This window comes from Silurus aristotelis, assembly GCF_946808225.1.
Source record: "Silurus aristotelis genome assembly, chromosome: 9".
In the NCBI taxonomy this organism is placed as follows: Eukaryota; Metazoa; Chordata; class Actinopteri; order Siluriformes; family Siluridae; genus Silurus; species Silurus aristotelis.
Window position 1 is genome coordinate 7400900 of NC_139582.1, and position 21590 is coordinate 7422489.

General features: G+C 35.1%; 2 protein-coding genes across 6 annotated transcripts in view; both read left to right on the top strand.

The window, feature by feature from the left end:
• Window positions 1–4995, top strand: part of ano5b (anoctamin 5b) — a 28566-nt gene extending 23571 nt beyond the window's left edge. For 4 of the 5 annotated variants that reach the window (XM_083549907.1, XM_083549908.1, XM_083549909.1 and 1 more), the window contains 4 exons: window positions 173–378; window positions 2291–2493; window positions 2969–3074; window positions 3175–4995. In XM_083549907.1, coding sequence (XP_083406033.1) covers window positions 173–378; window positions 2291–2493; window positions 2969–3074; window positions 3175–3411 — 752 coding nt within the window. In that variant the 3' untranslated portion in view covers window positions 3412–4995. The remainder of the gene's footprint in view (window positions 1–172; window positions 379–2290; window positions 2494–2968; window positions 3075–3174) is intronic. The other variant, XR_014534951.1, reaches the window with a different exon arrangement.
• Window positions 4996–6051: 1056 nt separating this feature from the next.
• On the top strand, window positions 6052–20641 carry slc17a6b (solute carrier family 17 member 6b). Its single transcript, XM_083551491.1, has 12 exons — window positions 6052–6758; window positions 8046–8301; window positions 9060–9178; window positions 10160–10274; window positions 11921–12008; window positions 13064–13150; window positions 13537–13679; window positions 14386–14535; window positions 15180–15312; window positions 15441–15551; window positions 16792–16919; window positions 17946–20641. Exons 1-12 carry the CDS (start codon window positions 6673–6675, stop codon window positions 18285–18287), a joined length of 1758 nt encoding a protein of 585 aa, XP_083407617.1. The 5' UTR covers window positions 6052–6672; the 3' UTR covers window positions 18288–20641.
• The last annotated feature ends 949 nt before the right edge of the window (window positions 20642–21590 follow it).

Sequence of the window (21590 nt, forward strand, 5' to 3'; positions counted from 1 at the left end):
TTCCTTAGCTATATACAATCCTGATAAACTTAGTTATAATAAATTAATATAAAACTAAATGTTTTCATCAATTCAGATTTACTCTCATGCAGGCTGTGATTTCTGTTTGTGCATGTTTTAATGTGTACTGTTATTTGCTGTTGTCTGTTTGTTTGTTTTGTTATTGTAACAGTGATCCAGTTTGGTTTCATCACATTATTTGTGGCTTCATTTCCACTTGCTCCACTTCTCGCTCTCTTTAACAACATCCTTGAAGTGCGCGTGGATGCATGGAAGTTTACAACACAGTTCCGTAGGCCGGTTGCCGCCAAGGCACGCAATATTGGAGCCTGGCAGGAGATCCTAAATGTGGTGGCTATTTTATCTGTTGTCACAAATGTGAGTAGCAAAGGCCAGGGGTCATTCTCTAACTTTCTGAGGTTTTTTGGCTTTATCATTTAGTACGTTGCCAGTTTTTATGATTATGATATCCAGATGAGCGATAAAAGAATTATGTAAGAAAAGCACTATTTTTTGAGAGGGCTTAAAGGGTTTAAAGCACAGAAATTGAAAAGAATAATCATGAGCATGAGGAATCTCCAATCTCCAACAACCAATAAATGTTTCACAGGCAGGGAAAAAAGAAACCAGCCAACTTCTCTCACTTTACTGGTAGTCCCACATCACTTATCATATAATTACATCACATCACCCACATTACACACAGATTGAATAACATCCGGCTATATGTTGTCATGAGTTATGGCATTGTGAAGGTGCATTTTTTTTTTTTGCTTGTTGATTATGTTTTACACAGACATATACTGGCAGACATATTTTGTCATACTACTTTGCATAAAGTCTTATGTAAAAAATTCTGTAAAGCAAAAAGGTTTTTAAAGGTAATGAAGTGAAACCCTTTATATTAAATTTATATAATATTTTATTGTTCTACCAAAATAATCAGATTTTATATATATATATATATATATATATATATATATATATATATATATATATATATATATATATATATATATATATATATATATATAAAATGTATTTTATTTAAAAAAAAAAAATTTGTAAGATGTTTTGCTTATTATATTATTAACTGTATAAAACCCTAATTTGTGTTTTTTCTGTATAAATGTGTACTTAAAAAATGCAAACGCCACATTTGAAATTCACTCATGCTGGGTTGAGTATGCAAGGTGAAGCAATTTGTGTAAATCAACATTTGTATTGTATTTTGCAGATGGCAAGTTGACAATTATGCTTAAAAAAATTCATATAAAATGTTTTGACAATTTTCTTTAAAAAATATGCAGATATTTTGTTCATTTGTGAAGATTTAAGCATCTACAATTTATAATTTAATTTTGTATAATAATTAAATATTTGCATAAATTAGATATACAAACATTGAAAACACGCATTTGAACGTAGTAAAGCCACAGCAAATCAAATATGAAAACAGGGGGGGGGCTCAGTGGGTAAGGCATTTGATTTTGGATTGGAAGGTCACAAGTTCTAATCCCACCACCACCAATCTGCCACTGCTGGGCCCTTGAGCAAGACCCTTAACCCTCCCCTGCTCATTTGTAAGTCGCACTGGATAAGGGCCTCTAGCAAAATCCATACATGTAAATTAAACAACATTATTTTCACATGATGAGAATTATAAAGTTTTGCTTACCATGCTGATGTTTTGCCTTCATCCATGACACCAGTATGTTTTTTTTTTTCACGTGCTCATGCATCACTGTGGTACTTTCATGCCACACAATATCAGTTTTGCATAACTTCCAGGTCCAGTATTCTTTGTTGCATTTACTATAAAATGTTCTGTACCATGCTTTGGATGATTTGGGCCGCACACTTTTTCCTGCTGGCGGTTGACCCTGTACTGGCCGCAATTTTCGCAGACAGCTGTGTTATCTTACCGTCACACTAACTCTTAACATGAACTGCCCAGCTAATCGATAACAGCACTCGTTGACAAATAATTTTGTTATCGATTATTATTAATTTTATCGATTAGTTGTTGCAGCCATACAACATACTGCAAAAAAAAAAAAATACATGGTACCAGCAAACTTTTATTCCCCATTCCCATGTTTAGTTAGAAAATGAAATGAAGCTCTTTCTCTGTATTTGCTCCATTTAAAAAAAATTGCATAAACAATTAGGGTTAGGGTTTTATAGTGGACATTAGTGTATGGCATAATTTATTGGCAGACAGAAAGATAGAAAGAAAGAAATCTGGAAAAAACATTTGTTTTTACTTGTGCACTTTTTTTCATCCTAGGCCTTCATCATGGCTTTTACCTCTGACATGATCCCTCGTCTAGTGTACCTGTACGTCTACCATACTGGTAATAAGACTACTATGGAAGGCTACATTAACAAGAGTCTTTCTGTGTATGAAATCGCCAAGCTCCATCCAGATAACAAACCAGATGATGAAGAGAACCCCTCTTGGTTCAATGAGTCCATCATCACAACATGCAGGTATGTGGCTGGGTGCATATTCCTGTTCAAATGTTGTAACACGAGGCACAGCTTCTATAAAAACTTACTTAAATGAAGTAGAAAAAGTAATATAAATATTAAGCACAAAATGTTCTCAGTTTACTTGCAACTTTTGTATTTTTAATACATTTGTGTATATAGAATATATAAGTTTATTTTTCAGTTATATTTTATTTATATTTAATTTGTCTTGTATTCTGAAGCAGTCTCAGGCAAAGGAATTTCCTTCGGGATTTATAAAGTTCTATCTTATCTGTTCTTATCTTATCCTATCCTATCTTATATTATTTTCTTTTCTTTTAAATGTGTTTTAAATACTACTATACTACTATAATAATAATAATAATAATAATGTACACTACCTGCTCATATGGTACCTATGTGTGCATTCTCTGCTACATTTGACTTAGATTGTCATAGTCATACATTTGCATTTGTATGTAAAATGTTGTAGATATCGAGACTACCGTTATCCACCAGGCCATCAGAGGGAATATTCACAAACCATGCAGTTCTGGCATATTCTTGCAGCCAAGATGGCCTTTATTATCATCATGGAGGTGAAAATAGTGTGATTTTGTTTTTAGATCTATCGTAGATAAATTGTTATTTGCATACTAGAAGTTTGTATCTAAGACCAATTTTTCTTCCTCTGACCAGCATGTGGTGTTTGTGGTGAAGTTCTTCGTGGCGTGGCTAATCCCTGACGTGCCATCAGAAGTTAAGGACCGCATAAAGCATGAGCGCTACTTGGTGCAGGAGCATCTGCATGACTACGACGTTAAGAAGATCACACTGCAGCTCAGTCAGAGCAAGGCCACTGACCTTAGTCACACAACAGAGAGCAGCTCGCTGCTCCTTTCTGACAAGATTGAAGTCCTATCTGAGTGTATTTAAGGAGTCCTGAGACTGCAGGAGTATGAGGAGGTTGCCAGCCAGTTATGAGTTTCTGGAGTGTGATTAAACCTGAACCATGCTGTAATGCATGAGCAAGCTAAATCTGCCTGTAGCCTTCAATCTATAGCCAATAGATGGCCAAGCCAGGAGTTTGTGGCCATCTGTATTCCTCATTTGCAGTGCCATCCGACTCTTGTTTCTCCAGCATGCCGTGCTCTTTCAGTATTTGAGACCGCTGTGACGGGCATGACATTTTTGGCGGATTTCGTGATTTGGACAGCATTTTGAAATAATCTCTTGTCATTTTGCCTTGTAAAGCAATGGCAAGTAAAATGTGAACAAACAAGAATTATTATATGATTTTTGAAGAATTCCTTTTAAGCTAAATAAGCGTTTATATTGTTTTATTCAATATTATTCTCCTGTTTCATTTTTTTTTTCCTAGAAGAATCTGCCCTAATGTGATGCACTGTGTTTTTATGTTTTTTAGTTATTTTTGTCTCTTTGTTCAGATGCAGTGTTTATAATTTTTTTTAATTATACTATATTTTTGTTATTATACTATATCCTTTATTATACTATAATCTTTAAGGTTTAAAATTGTCTTTAGGAACCCTTTTGGAGTATCATCCATCCAGACACTCATGTTGTACTGATCACAAGTAAAGTCATGTCATGTTGTTCTCGGTACAATATTTATGCTTTCTTTTGCACTGTTGGTTGGACCTACAGTATGTACAGTAATTTGTTAGATTTGGAGGTGAAATAGTGCAACGTGTACAACATTTACAATGAACAGTTACTTTAATTTTAAAACTGTTAACACATAGAAGAAAAGGTAAAGGATTACACTAAATATTTGATGAACACATTACCAGTTTTATGACTGAAGCCTGACATCTACTAAAGAACTCTTAAGTCAACTGGAATGAATATATTGCACTACAATGTGTTGGATTAGAAGATGCATGTGCATGTAGGTATATAGCAAGATTTAAAGATCTACCCAAAAAGAAATAATGAATTTTATTTAAGTTCCAGAGAGCAATACATGTTTATGGGATTCAGGTGTGCATTAGGTTTCCCAGGATTATATATATATATATATATATATATATATATATAAGATAAATAGCCATGTACTATGTAAAATAAATTTAGGCAGAATGAAGCAAACATTTGAGAGTGTACATCTAGTCTATACACAAGCAATGAAGAACCACATCCAGAGGTGTTTTGATCATTAGAGAATTTAAGTCTTGTGTCTCCTTATCCTTTATTATGTATAGGTTTTATGTATGCTTTTTTTTGTGTGTTCCTAGCAGTTCAAGTTTCAGACAAGGCCGTGTTTATAAGCCTCAGAGAAGACTTGTAAAACACTAAGATCGATGAATATCGATTGAGTGACAACTGTTACATTTCTTATCACAATATTACATACAATCTTTTTTTACTTCTACTAGTCTTATTTATTTATGCCATCATGTTGGGAAGGTAAATGAATGCTGTTATACTGTTAAATTCCTGCAGCTGTGTATGTTAGTATTACATTTTCTTTATTAAATTGTATTTTTCTTTAAAACACATCTTTTTGAAGACTTCCAATAAAAGTGTCCATTTGGGAAATTGTAAAGCTTTCTTTCTCTGCTTTAAGTTTATATCCCAGGGAAGTCAACCTTTCAATGATCATGGTGTGTACTGTTGTGTATAGGTTTGGTCGAAGTTTGCATCAGCCTTAAATTGTTTACTCTTGTCTTCTTTTAAGTGAATTATTTTCGAATAATGGTGCTATTTCACCATTTAATTGTTTGTATGTGATCTTATGCCCCATGTTCCTGCATGACTCTAAAAATAAAATGTGTTTATAAAATTAGGCTCCATTTGAATTTTAACTGAAATGCCAAAAAAAAGTAAAAGTTCAGTGGGTGCAGATGATCAGGGTGTTCGGTCAGGGAACCCGGTGATGTTTACCTCTGTGCGCTTGCGCGTAGAATATCCACCAGATGGCGCCACACGCTCATCTACAACTAGTCCAACTACCTGTTTGCTGTTTGTGTTTTTCCTTGCTATAACTCTGTAATTATATTTTTCTGCAGTGTGGTTTTAGATCGAGTACTATGCCCTGCATTTGTATACGATTTATTTTAAAGGCTGCTTTAAAAAAAAAAAAAAAGGGAAAAAAACCATGTGGTTCATGGCTTTATTAATATTTTTGACTCTTTGCATTACAGATGCACATGCAACACATTTGTTTTCGTTGCAGACGAAAAGGGACAAGGAGACGCTTTGGTGAACTGTGCTTGAATTATTAATAACATTTTTTGCAGCCGCAGAAGCGAGATCTCGGAGGGGGAAACACTCCTCATCCGGTTTCCATAGCACCGCCCCCAGGAGGCTTGCCTGGCCTTTCTTATAATAAACAACCAGCCAGATTGAAAGCACAAATGTGTAGTTTTAAAACAGGATTTTGTCGCAGTAATGCAGTTCCCCTAAAACACACACACACACACACACACACACACACACACACACACACACACACACACACACACACACACACACACACACACCAGCCGGGAATGTTAAAAACTGAAGAAATTGCGAATAATACTCATGATGTCTAACCCCTCCCAGTGAAAGTGGGCAGATTGGCGTGTATTGGGAAGGAGGGGTGGTGGTTGGAGGTGGTGGTGGTGGTGGTTGTTGGGAGGGGGGAGCTGTCTAGCTCGTAACGCGCTCTCGTGTGCACAAGCGACGGGCAGCACGCGCCGTATCGCTGACCTTGGTGCTGAAAGCAGATAAGACAAACCGGAAACTTCCTTTCCATTGCATTATTTAATCGCTTATTTTGTTTGTTGTTTGTGTAGGTTGGTTAGATTTTTTCTTTTTTCTACCAAACTTTTTTTTTACTCCCATCTTTTCAAAACCATTTGTCAGGTTTGACGTGAGCATCAAATGCATTGGCTTGCACCGAGATGGCAGTGAAAACGCTCTCAGTGCGTAAAAAGAGCGAGCTTATCACTCCGAGCCAAGAGAGCCACTACACCTCTGATTTTACCTGTCCCATATAGGTGTTCTTCTTTTCTTTTTCTTCCTTTTCCCCTCTTTTCGTGTCTGAGGACCGACGTCGTGTCTCTTTAGCTGTCCGTCCGACTTCATCACAGATCTGCTGGGTGTCTGTCCGGTATGTCCGACCAGCTCGTCCGTGACATGGTACTTTAACACAAACGAAAAGAAAACGAGGGATTATCATATTTGGACATGGATACTCCGAAGGAGCCCGGGTTTGCCCCCAGCAAAGAGGCTTTCAAGCAGATTGCAGGGAAGACGCTGGGTCGTGTGTACAAGTAAGCGCAAATAATTGTTCTGATCACGAAAATGCATATTTTTGTCAATGCATATGATTTGCATGAACAAGCATCTTCCTTGTTATAACAATGGTGAACACTTCTATAAGAAATAATGGAGGATCCTGTCACGACATTTGCACCACAGTCACGCGGAGTGTGTAACAGTAAATGTGCAAATTCGGAGTGAAAAGTTAAGCATGCATGTGCAGATTTATAAGTTAATTTGGGTGAGAGAGAAGCTGATTGAATTGTAATCGTTGGCGAGAGAATTCCCCTGGGTGTCACCTTTTCAGAGACCATTCAGAGGTCTTTAAATAAGTCATATAAACCAAAGGGGGTCTCTTTCAATGTATGTACATATGCAAAAGAATTTAAAACAATTGTACATTTTGTATCTTTGCAAATGAATTCGTTTAGATTGGACAATTACAGCTATTGTCAACCTCCAATAGAATTCATTTCTATAGATTATTTTCGATTGAATAATGAAAAAATGCGTTGTTTTGATTTTATTTTGAATAGTTGTCCATTTTAAGCAGCCATCGAATTCGATTATTTGACACTTCACATTATACTTGGACCTTGAACTAAACGTCGAGCATATGATATCCAGATTTGATTTGCTTTAAATAAAGTATTGAATGTGAAGTAAAATGTAAAACATATATAATGAAAAAAAAAAAAAAAACAGCTTGGTGTTGTTCAAAACATATTCGGTTTGCAATTGGTTTGCATTAAGATTTTTTTTATTTCAGTGACTAATATGCCTGCAGATGAAATACATTTGATAACAATTACGCTGAGAATAAAACACTGTAATGTTTCTTATTTTTATTTTTATTTTATGCTGAAACTTGGAAACGTGAAGCGTGTGTGAATGCAAATAAGGGCGAAGGTGAACGAAATGCTGCATTGCGGTACAGGCCTCTGGCGCTCCGTCTGAATTCTCTGCGTTCCTTGATTTAGATTTTTTTATTTGATTTTTTTATTAAATATATATTTTTAATAAAATATATTTTAACACTCATGATCAAGTGGGGTAAATGGCAGTGGACGCTAAAATCTTAGCCATAGTACCATTTTGAAATGAAAATTCGTTTAAAAGAACTTATGTGCTCATAAAAGTTTAATAATACTTGTATTAATAAATCTTTATTATTTATCCCTGACTCGCCCAGGCACTGGATAATTGCCATTTAGTTATTGTCATCTCTGCACCTGCAATAATATTTCTTGGGTTTTATCAAGTTCATTCGATAATGGTCTTTTTTTTTGCCGGTTTAGGGTTTTAGAGAGAAGACAGAAAACTGGGGAAAACATTGAATTAACGGAAGATGGCCGACCGACGCAGAGCACTGAGAGGAAGGCGCCCTTATGTGACTGCACGTGTTTCGGCCTTCCGCGCCGCTACATCATCGCCATCATGAGCGGCCTGGGCTTTTGCATCTCTTTCGGGATTCGGTGCAATTTGGGCGTGGCCATCGTGAGCATGGTGAACAACAGCACCATTCACCAGAACGGCAAAATCATTATCAAAGAGGTGCGTGCGTGCGCGTGCAAGGAATTTCTTCGTAGGTGTTGCGCTACGTCATGCACGTGGTTCCCTCCTTTTTTCTCTCTGGTTCCACACACTTTTACACACACACACACACACACACACAGACACACACACACACACACACACACACACACACACACACACACACACACACACACACACACACACACACACACACACACACACACACACGTTTGTCTTACTGTCATTGTAAGACCCTTAGACCTTCCACAGACTTGGGTTTTAATTAAAAATTCTAATTATTATTTAATTACAATTATTTTTATCGTATTTATATATATTAAAAAAAGGAGGAATGTTTTCCCCTTATTCCTTTTCCTATCATTGTAAGGAGATTTGCTCCACACCGCTGAATTTGAGTCTCTAGTAATCTAAGAGAGAAATATATTGGTTTTATTAACTATTTATTTTCAAATTACGCACTATTTACTAAAGATTTTTAACTTCTGCCACCCCTTTACAAATCAGTGCAATTTCTGACCTCAAATGTGAAAATCCAAGCTTTGTAAATCTCATTTCTTTATATTTAAAAATATGCTTTTATATAATTGTTAAGAAATTCACTATAGACTGATTGAACGAAATAAAATAAAATATCTTACAATTCTAAATATCTTCCATGCACATTTGTACAAAGTACTTGTTTAATTTTTAATTCCAGTTCCAATATAGCTCTCTATTTACTGTATGTAAAATATTTTATTTATTTTGTTTCTCAGAAAGCGAAGTTTAACTGGGACCCGGAAACAGTGGGAATGATCCATGGCTCATTTTTCTGGGGTTATATAGTGACCCAAATCCCAGGAGGATACATATCATCACGATTAGCAGCTAACAGGTAAATCTGACACACACACACACACACACACACACACACACACACACACACACACACACACACACACACACACATATATATATATATATATATATATATATATATATATATATATATATATATATATATATATATATATATATATATATATATACTGTCGCTTTTGCGTATTGTCATTTTTCACGCTGTCTTACATATATAAATAATTAAATATAAACAATTATTTAAAATGCACTACATGTGTAATAGACTGAATTTATCTATTAAATTCTAAAATTTAACACATTTTTTTTTTTACATTCAAACTGTTATAAAACAAGCACTGTTTGTCACGGCCATGTCCCACAGTAGAGTTTTTTTGTTTTTAGCAGGCCGTTAATTGTAGCGGGTACATTGCCCCTGGCTTGGTGACAGAACACACAAGGGGAAGTGGGCTTTGGCTTTCTCCACCTGTTAATGAGATCCTGGGGGAACACCGTGTCTAATCCGCTCAACGAGGATGGAGGGCGCGGTGGGGGTGGGTGGTGGTGGGTGAAGACGCTGCCACAGGGCTTATTCATGCCCCTTTATATTTCACATGCAATAGTGATATGGATATTACTTTATTGGATCATTTTTTCAGTCTAAGCGTGTAGCCTGGGATTAATACTGAGCAGCAACACAGCTGAATCGATTGGGGTTTGTGTCTATATATATATATATATATATATATATATATATATATATATAGATAGATAGATAGATAGATAGATAGATAGATAGATAGATAGATAGATAGATAGATAGATAGATAGATAGATAGATAGATAGATAGATAGATAGATAGATGTGCTATTAGTCTCCGTTTTTTATGTTGTATGTAATTATAAGCTCATCTAAAATTCTTTAATTTTAATGCAATTCGAAATTATTATTTTTTGTCCATTTTGCTCAAGTTTTCTTGCCTGCATTTTGTGAAACTGGAGTGTTTCTGTTTGTTAGAGTGTTCGGGGCGGCCATCGTTCTCACCGCCACCCTCAACATGTTCATCCCGTCTGCTGCGCGCGTGCACTACGGCTGCGTCATATTCGTCAGGATATTGCAGGGGCTCGTAGAGGTGAGCAGGTCACGTGTGCTTCTGAACTGACTTGTGCGCTATTAAAACACATTTTAACAAAAAATATAGAAGCACAATCAAACTAAAAAAAAACTGAATATTATTATTATTATTATTATTTTATTTTTTTATTTATGGAAATTGCTTTCAGTTTCCTGTTTCCCTGACAGCAAGGAAATCCCTTTGTGACATAACACCAAAAGACGTTTAACGTACAAATATCCAGTAATTAACATAGACCACCTATATTATATAAACCAAAATTAAACACAATAAATTAAAATCCCTGGAATTATTGGAAATTGGCTAAGAATTGGCTGCATAAGCATACTGATCCCTCACATAGTAGAAAACTATTGGAAACTATTGAGAATGAGGATGTCACCAAACATTTAAACATTTCACCACCTTTATTATTATTATTATTATTATTATTATTATTATTATTATTATTATTATTATTATATTAATAATACAATTATATTAATAATAATAATAATAATAATAATAATAATAATAATAATAATAATAATATAATTTTGGAATGCAGTGAATGCTTATTTGAGAGTGACCCACAAAAATCAGAACCACAACCAGTCACTGGAACTACTGTGTTTTGTCAAATGAGACTGCAATCAAGGTAGTAGGCTTTCCACATCATTGAATACATAAGCACCAATCTATTAAAGCCCAAAAACTGGTTGCCTCTGCCAGGCCATATATACAATTATTTCAAACATACACCCAAACCCACACCCATGCTTAATCTGGACACCTTAAAGATTAGACCCATACTAGGATTTGAACCTTACTGCAAGTCTGGTGTCTAGATTAAGGACCGATTTGGTATAGATACAAGGGTGAATTGAAAGTGTCTACACCAAAGTGGTGCAATATCCAAATTTGATGTTACAGAAATAACCCATTTAATCTGTCCCAGAAAAGACTTCAAAAATATTAAACACTGTGCAGCTGCAGTGGAAACAATCATTTACAGAAAACAAAAACAAAAGTAAGTGTTCCTGTATGGTAACAATGAAAAGTGCATGAGTTATTTACTTTCTTATTTTTGCTATAATGAAGGATTTCAATAATTCTGGAGCTAACTCTATATACTGTTGCAACTTATAAATTTAACACAATGCTTTTGGTAGAAGAGATTTAGTGCTTCTAGGGAGTTCTTAAAGCTGAGGGATATTAAAACCTGATAGCAATTAGTCGAAGTCTGTCAATAGTGTGTATTGATCTTAGAGATCTTACTGATCTCAGTGCTTCTTTTAGTTGCAGTCCATTCATACCATGACTTTACTTAATGTACTGGGCTGCCTTCTGTCTGATATTTAAAATAATGAAATATATTAGCCATAGTTATAAAGCATGTTAATACATGGTAAAATTAATATTCATATAAGGACCAGAAGATAACAATAATACAGAACTGACAGAAGAGTGATAATGAATATTTTACTATTGCTGGTTCCAGTATAAATGCTGATGCTTTTGGTGTAAGTTTTGTTAACATTACTTTCAAATACAATCATTTTTAAACTATGGTGTGATGTAAAAGATTTAGTTTTACTTTGAAACAATGGACACCTTTAAATTGATATAATTAGTATAATTAGTATAATATGATTTTGTGATAGGGAGTGACATACCCAGCATGCCATGGGATTTGGAGTAAATGGGCCCCACCTCTGGAGAGGAGTCGCTTGGCCACCACCTCCTTTTGTGGTAAGCAAAAACAAATTGATGTGAGCAATAACAAATGTACTATTTTTGCTTGTTGTAATTAATTTCATTAAATAGGTTAGATTTCCTAACAATCAGTGTTTATCATAGCTCACATTTACAATAGCTTCTTATAGAATCTCTCTTCCTCATCTGTCATTCTCTTAAAAGTGGAGACAAATGTAGTTTTAAGAATGCTTCTATTTCTTTGCTATCAGCTGTCATGATGAATATTAGGTGACTGTTTGATTTAGCATGCTTTAGTAGTTTGTCCTTCTGGGGCAACCTTTCTTGCCCTTTTTGAAAGATGTCTATAGAACCATGAACTAGAAATGCAAATGCATTTAAATAGTTTTATATTAAGTGCTACTTAAATTAAATCATTAATGAATGGTACAGTGGTGCTGTGCATTGCATTGCAGTTTGACAGCTTCAGGGACTTTGATTATATGCAAGTGTGTTTCCTTTGGGTTCTCATGGGTTTCCTCTGACCTTAGTAAAACATGCTTATAGATGCTATAATAAAATTGTGAGTACATGTTTGTGCATGGTGCAATGCAATTGACTCGCACCCAATCAAGGTGTAGTCCTGTTCATTTCCTGAAAAGGATACTGAAGACGAATGAAGTCATTTACTTACATTTTAACAAATTTATTAAAAAAAGAAAAACAGTACATATCTACCATGCATAATAATGCGTTTGTTGTACACACCATTGAAACCTGATTATAGTTATATTCATATTATCATGTAATATTCAGTTATTCATCTCAAGATATATTATTTAATAAATACATTGAAACTGTGAAAGTGAGGAAGTAGGTCTGTCTTCTGTCTATGCCATACCTGGACCAACACCAGAGAAGGATGCTCCCTTTCTGATCATGTTACCATGCTCAGTGCAGCTCAGGAGAAGCTCAGTGGGAACTGGTTTTACTGAAATCAAGCCCATTTTTCATTCATAAAAAGTCATTGTATATAGGGGACTATTTTTTATCCCAGCTATGTTTTACACCTATGTGTTTGATGTGTCTGACCCCCCCCATTCTTCACATAGGATCCTATGCTGGTGCAGTTGTAGCCATGCCTCTGGCTGGGATCCTGGTGCAGTATACTGGCTGGTCCTCTGTCTTTTATGTTTATGGTAAGTTTAATGATTTCACAAAAGATGATTTTTCATTGTCTGTATATATATATATATATATATATATATATATATATATATATATATATATATATATATATATATATATATATACATTTAATTAAATATGCATACATTTTAAGTAAATGAAATATTGTGTCTGTCTATCTAAAGTCAGAGGGTTTCTGAGCTGCAACCATAGTATGGATTATTATTTAACACTGTATTGATTTTTTCTCCAGTGTTACCATGGGTCTGTCCTCATGCTGACACTCCATGTGCCAATCATAAGAACTCATTCAACCTTTCAGAAAGCATGACAATAATTAATAAAACCCAACTGAAATTGGTTCTCTATTTTGTTTTCCTCATGCCTTTTGCTTCAGGGAGTTTTGGCCTTGTATGGTACATGTTCTGGATCTTGGTGTCCTATGAGAGTCCTGCTGAGCATCCGACAATTACAGATGAGGAGCGTTGCTACATTGAGGAAAGCATTGGAGAGAGTGCCAAGCTGCTAGGACCTTCTGAGGTGAGGGACATTATGATGATTAATTAATACTATACATCATGTTTTTTTAAATGCAAAAAAAAATAATAATTGTTTATATATTTCCTCAACAACAGAACTGATAGAATGGTGATTAATCTTGTTTAACAAAGTATATTTTTAATCCCAATGAAGAAATCTCTGGTGCTTGTTAACCTGCTTTTCATCCCCTGCGTCTCTGTACTTTACAACACTTGGAATTCCATTTACTCATCATCATGAGAATGTGTTCCCTAAGCTTACTTTAAACCTCAAGGGTTTGAATTGTACTAAAGGAAATTAAAACTTAAATGACACTCAGTTTCAAGTTAAAATCGTTATCTATTTCAATATAGTTGTAATTTAGTAGTTGAATAAATTTTACTAATATTTTGACTTTGACACATGGTTTGGCCATAAACAATCATGCAAGCCAATGATGCACTCTTAAATATGTACCGAAATATACATCTGATAAATTTAAAATGAAGTTTAAGCTACCATAGACTCTTTCTTAATGTCAGGGTAGAAGGTCGAGAGACAAACAAATATTGACTATGTCTTAGCAAAGGTCTCTTGTAAAGTGTTTTTAGCAGTGAATGCAGGATATAGGTTTAATCTGAAGTAAATATCATAAACATTTCTAGAGGTAGAAATATACCCAATGTTTAATCAATCTTTTATCAATGTGCAACATTTCTAATTTCAGAAATTTAAGACACCATGGAAGAAATTCTTCACCTCAATGCCTGTCTATGCAATTATTGTGGCCAACTTCTGCAGAAGCTGGACCTTCTACCTGCTGCTCATCAGCCAACCGGCGTATTTCGAAGAAGTATTTGGCTTTGAGATCAGTAAAGTAAGAGCTGCTGATGTTTTTATATTTTTGTGTGTATTTACAGGATGAGGAACCTCCAACTAGATTCTTTTATGCTCAAGTGTTTGTGGTCAAAATTAGTTAACAAAGCTGTGACCTTCAACATTCCCGAAGGTGCAAGCTGGTTTAATGAATTATTCATTAGTGCTTTGTCACCAAAGACAGCATTTGCATCTCATTTATTTATCTTAACCCCCCCAAAAAGAATCCACCTAAAGCGTGAACAGTAATTAATGTCATTACACTGATCTCTTGTTGATATGATGGTGGTGATGCATTGCAGATTACAACATTGGTTTTAAATTGTAATACTTCATTTGTGTTTTAATTGAACTCGGATCGGATATTCAAGAAAAATAGTTTACCCATTTTTAATGTTTGATAAAGACATTTTAGCTCATTGACTGATATTTTTTGTTATATTTATTCATAATATTATATTTATATTACAGTTATTTTGACATTACAACAAGTACGTTTACATTATGTAGTAGGTCAAATCAAAAATTTGTTTACAATAAATGTATTTACATTTATATACATTTCAATAATACCTAGATTGTTCTTTCAATAGAAATTTTACTTCCCTCAAAAGTTTATTTAGAAAAAAATGGTTAATTTTTCAGGTTGGCATGCTGTCAGCCCTTCCTCATCTAGTGATGACTATTATCGTGCCCATAGGAGGGCAGCTAGCGGATTACCTGCGCAGCAAGAACCTCATGTCTACCACCAATGTCAGAAAGATCATGAATTGTGGAGGTGTGTATCATCACTACACTTGCTACACTACACTTACACTAACACTACACTACAGAATATTTGACCATTTATGTTAATTAAGCTACCCTTATTGCTATTATTAAAAAAAATAATTATTCTGTTTTTAGGCTTTGGTATGGAAGCTACTTTACTGCTAATAGTAGGCTACTCTCACAGTAAAGGCATGGCCATCTCATTCCTAGTACTAGCTGTGGGCTTCAGTGGATTTGCTATATCAGGTGAGTCAATTTCCGAGATTATTTAAATTATGTTAGTTATTATTATTATTTATGTTAGTCCTAATTCATGCAAATTATTATTAATTATTATTAATGATACATGATTTATTGATTTTATTTTTAATAAGACTTTGTTTGACAAAAAAAAAGGAAGCTGAAATCTCTGTAGAAAGAAGTTTGAACACTACAATTTCTCTATGATGTTTAATAGACAGAACACCACATTGATTTTATACAAAGTATTTACAGTAAGCTAATATGGAAATTAAATTAATTTCCTCAGGTTGGTTCTCAGATACATTTTTATTCACAGCTAAACAAACACAAAAATTTTAAGGCTAATTCAACATTTAGGACTTCATTTCAGTACAGTGTTCTCTCAGTGTTCTTGGTCCATTCTATGCAGCTGGAGACGAGAGTGTATTTCGACTGCGCCCTTTAAATAATTCATCCTGTCTTTCCCCCGAGAGCTGGCTTACTGCCTGCACAGGCAGACACAACCCACTGAGCGGGAGGTGGGGGAGCTCCTCTGCTCCACAAGATGGCTGCACAATCTATTTTTAGTCAAATTTTCTAGCAGAATGTCAGAGATACTGAAAAATCCACACCCTAGATTGGATGAGGGAAGAAATGCAGTATATTGATGCACTATGCACTTTCTTTTACTTCAGCACAGTGAATTTAGCACAGAATGACATTAATAACTCGTCGTAACCTTTCAGTCCTTCTCTAATTAGTTTTTCCCAGTGCCTTGAAATTAATAATTCACTGTGTTGGAAAATGAAATGAACAGAGGAGAGTGACCCAGCAATGTTCCCTGGTACATGCCAGAAATCTACTAGGCAGAAAATAGACCAATAAATTAGACTGGCTATTAGACTTCTGTACAGTAATTATTATCTAATATCTACTTATATTATGTATATTAATGTGCTGCTGTATAAACGCCACAATTGGCTGTCATGTTTTGCCTTATACTGGTAGCATATTGTACCATTTCTCAATGCTGAAACTACAGCACTCACTGTGGTTATGCATTTCTACATAATCTGATGCATTTAGTGCAACATTGGTGTGTAAATTACAAGAAGGATATCAAAAAAGACAATGAAATAATGCCACTGAGAGAAAGAGGATAAAAACATGAATACAATTTAAAAATGCTTTTAAACAATAGGACAATCATAAATCAAGTCCTAATCTTACTTAATTGCAAATGTTTGTTTTACCTTTTCTTTAGGCTTCAATGTCAATCACTTAGACATTGCTCCACGTTATGCCAGTATTCTAATGGGCATCTCAAATGGAGTGGGGACCCTGTCTGGAATGGTGTGCCCACTGATTGTTGGTGCTATGACCAAACATAAGGTAGGAACACCTTTAAAAAAAAAATCAATGGTGCTAAAATATGTGATTTTTGCTCTGTTACCAGTAGTTTCTTACATTGTTTTTGCACATGTATGATGTACACTTTGTTGTGTAGGTTTATATTGTGTTTTATTGATAAAGGGAAAACTTCACCCAAAAATTTTTTAATTTGATTGTATTGAAAGATTTGTGAAATGTTTAGTGGTTGTGTGCTGTGCTGACAAAATTGTTATTGTTAAAGGAGTTACAACGGTATTTAATGGGAGGAGGAAAAAATTAAAAATATTCTGATGAAAACTGTCAGGGTTGCTGTTAGTGCCTAAAAATGAACAATGATTGTTTTCCTATGAATCATATAATAAAAACTTTATCAAATAAGTAGTGGAGGGGATCAGCTACAGTATACCAGCTAGTGTCCAAAATGTCTAGCTATACAGCACAGTTGTTCTGAATGACACTCAGGTAGTTACTGGTCAACGGGAAGATAAGCACCGTGGTGTTGATGGTGGTAATAGAATAACTGTTAGAGCTCTGGAAGCTGATTTGTTTGCACAGAGTGTACAGATAAGTAGGTGGAAGAGCTCACAGACTCAAGGACTATAGCAATGCAGGATCATTTTAAGAGATAAAACTGAACCCCACTGGTGCCACTATTAGCAGATAGTCAAATACAATTGTAAAAATTGTGATGTAAAAGTAGATGTGATTGAAATGTTGATAAATATGTTAATGAAAGACAGAGTCAAACAGAATAACATTACCAAATAAAACCTGGGCATCATCAAATATAATATATTAATTATAATAAATCTTGCAGGTTATTCAGGGTTTTTGATTTAGGAGAGCAAAATCTTAAGGAGGCAATAAAACATGTTTGTATGCATAGACACATGCAGTGTATTTGCCAGATTTGCAACTCCTTCCAGTCACTTTTACATCATTCATAATCTCTAGACAATTATTGGTTGAAATGCATGGGCCCTGTTTAAATTAAGGAGTAAAATCAGCCTCATTTCTTCTCTTTAGTCCAGAGAAGAGTGGCAATACGTGTTTCTCATTGCCTCAATGGTACATTACGGCGGTGTGATCTTCTACGGCCTCTTTGCATCGGGTGAGAAACAGCCATGGGCTGATCCAGAGCAGACAAGTGAAGAGAAATGTGGCATAATTGATGAGGATGAGCTAGCTGAGGAAACCGGAGACATCACACAAAACTACGGAGCTCTGGGAGCCCCAGCTAAAAGCTACGGAGCCACCTCACAGATGAATGGAGGATGGCCTGATGGATGGGAGAAAAGAGAAGAATATGTACAAGAGGGAGCAGAAGAGGGAGGGTATGGATACAGACAGGGCAGGGAGTACTCCTAGACAACACACACAGCCACACAGACAAAGCACATAAACACAATCACATGCACACATTTACATGGTAGACGTATTTTGTAGTGATTGTGAGTTATAAAAAAAAAGTGCAAATTTAATTATAAAGGTGTAAAATAATATACATTGTTGTATGTTTGCACAAAGGAAAAAAAATCTAATATATAATAATTTAAACTGTTAAAATAGATGAAATACATATACTTAAATAAAATTATAGAAAGATGTAATACATATCAAAATTGGCAGATTGTAACTGTAAATTGTCTATGTAAAAAAAAAAAAAAAAGAAAAACGAGTGAATATATTTCAAGTGCAATCTTGTGTAATGTTGTGAAAATAATATTTGCACCTCAACATTCTATAGGATTAGTTTAGTTGCAGGTCTTGAGAACCACCACACCTCATAATGGCTCGAATAAGAAATGCACATAGAGCCAAACCAGCGACAGAAAACCCTGTAACCTGAACAAATACACTGGTTTTCTCTGTTTCTTTTGCTGATTGCACTTCAAGAATCATACTTTGTCACTGCACAAATCCATGAGCCTGTTTTTTCCATGATGTGTTACTCTTTCATTGTAGATGGAGTTTTTTCTAGGAGACTTAAGGGGATTTGGGTCTTTGACACTGTATTTATGAGCACAGCGTTAAAAAACAAACAAACAAAAAAAAAAACAAAGAAAGAAAAAAAATTCATGGTGTCTTTGCCTGGTTTGGAAAAAAAAATTTCCAGATGTTTTCAGGCTAAGAAAATTTTGTGAAGCTTTCTGTGTGTATTACAGAGGTTTGTAAAGCAGAAGCAAAACTGTAACTGTAAAACAGAAAAAAAAATGTGTGAGGTCTCTAGGATGATGTAGTTGGCCACACTTTATAAAGCCTACTAAGCCTTTATCCATTAGCTAGTTTGATGTCCAGTGATAGCACAGCCATTCACTGCCAGAAGAGCACATGAGCACGATTAGTCATGCTTTTATTACATAATTATAGGTTAACTCATTTAGACAATTGTAAACAAGATATGTCCATTTATGTTTATTAGGTCACATATTAAGAAAATTACTCATTTTCCTAAAAGCATCTTCGCACAATGGTGTATAGTGTATAGCATCACACTGTACCCCAATTAATTGAAGGGGATGCTATGATTTTGCACATGCTGCAGTCTTGTGTTATGCTCTCAGATTGTTGACTTCCATACAATGGGGATACTCAGATTAGTGATGAATAATAATACAACCATTGTGAAAGAGTGTCCAAGACCCAATCCTTGAGTCCCTACTGTTTCTTGGAATCCTAGACTTAACACCATGCCATCTTGATGTCTGTGAATTGTAGATGCATGGATGAGAACATTGTTTTTAGCTGTAATTCTTTCAAATCCAATTTGCTGTTTTTCCGTTAAGTTACTAATGGGTTGATTTCTTTGCACAGTTAACCAAAGGTAATGTGTAGAGTCTGGTTTTAGCGGGGTCAGATCTAAGGGAGGGGGAAATCCTATGATAATAAAGATTAAAAAACAGCTGCCTACTTTATAAACAGGCTACTTCAGCCTAGAGTAGGTTCTAAACATATTTAATGTACAAAGCAATAAATCCATGGTAACAGTTAATGTTTATCCAGTATGAACAAAAAAGAAAAAAATGTATGTAAAACATTAGCACATTTAATTGTAGTGACTTTTTTTTTTGTTTTTTGTGATGACAATTTAAAAAGATCAAATATAAACTTATTGTTAAAACATGTATAAAACAATATAAATAGATTTAGCAGGAGTCCAGTGCAAAACTCTTTGACTTTTTAATAAGGAGTGTTTGTGTTGGACCCACTCACCAGAAGAGAATGATTCTTACGTGCCACCTGCATAGAGTTCCTGAGTGACACTCTCACTGCGGTTCTCAGTCCTGTGGGTGTACACACCTCTGTAGTTGTCCTGTGTGGTTGCCAGTGGTTGCATTTTTGCAAGTATGTTGCTGTCAGATGTTCTCCTTCCTCCCTTCCTCCCCCCTTCCCCAATCCCTTTTGTCTTTACTTGACTTCCCTTTTGTTTTTTTGGTCTGTGTGTTGTCAGTGGCTTGAGATTTTCTCCTCTTATCCTACTTCCTCTTGTAAAACCCAATACTGCTGCAATATTCAACAAAATGGGTTGTTTGTAAAGGTATTCAGAAATGCACAAATATTACAGTTATTAGCAAAAACATTATGGTACCATATTTCTGTTTTGTGCCTCAGAGTAAAGTGTGGCTTCTTTTGCTGTGTTACTTGTAAATCGAGAGGTTTGTTGATGTCAAAATGAAATGCTCTATATATCCTTTTTTATATAAAACTATTACAAAATTTTATATCAGTGTCTGCTTCTAATTTCGAATGTTTCTTCATTCTACAGGTACAAAACCCTATACATTACACATTTGATCATTCACTTATTCATCCATCATCAGTAACCACTAAAGCATTTCACGGCATGTCGTACCCTGTATGTATGTGTATGTGATGAATAAAAAATTTGATTTGATTTGATTTGTCCTGGTTATGGCCACAGAGTATCCTGAGGACACTTCCTAAATGGTAATTAAGTCCATCAAAGATTGTCCAGTACACACCTTCCCACCTAGGTGCAGTTCAGGGTGGCATTTTTTATCTACTGGCATTTTTGAGAACGTGGAAAATAGTCCAGAGGAAACAAATGGAACGTGCTACGTAGACCCAATAGCTCACTAATAAAAACATCAATGGTCGTATACATGTATGCTATTGATAAGCTATTGTGTATAAATAGCAACTTCTGAACTCATCTATGGTGAAATCAATAGCTTAGTCCCTGGAGCGCTACACCCATACTGACCCCTCTAACATATTAATGGCAACAGCAAGAAGGATTTGCCCTCAGAAAGCTATTTGGAGGGTATGCATAGACATTCCTTTTATCAGAACCCTGTTTTGGCTCTCTGCAGGCTCATTAGGAATGTAAGCCTATACGTGATCCTCAAAAGTCTTTGCGAAATTCTAAACATGGCTTATCAGTTAAATCTGATAAGCAGAACAGACTGTTTTGTTTTGCTAAAAAAAAGTTATCTTTTGTCAACTAATTTTCTCTGTCTGATATACAAGTAATAGGAGGCTGGATAAGACAGATTTTACAGAAGGGGTCTTGTTTTCATTTTACACTGGCAAGAAACTGCAGGATATATGAGAAGAAGTGGGAGTCTCATCATGTCCAAAGACCTTCACTGAGCCCACCAATGTCAGACCACTCTAACAACAATGGTGATGTGCTAGCCGATGTCCAAT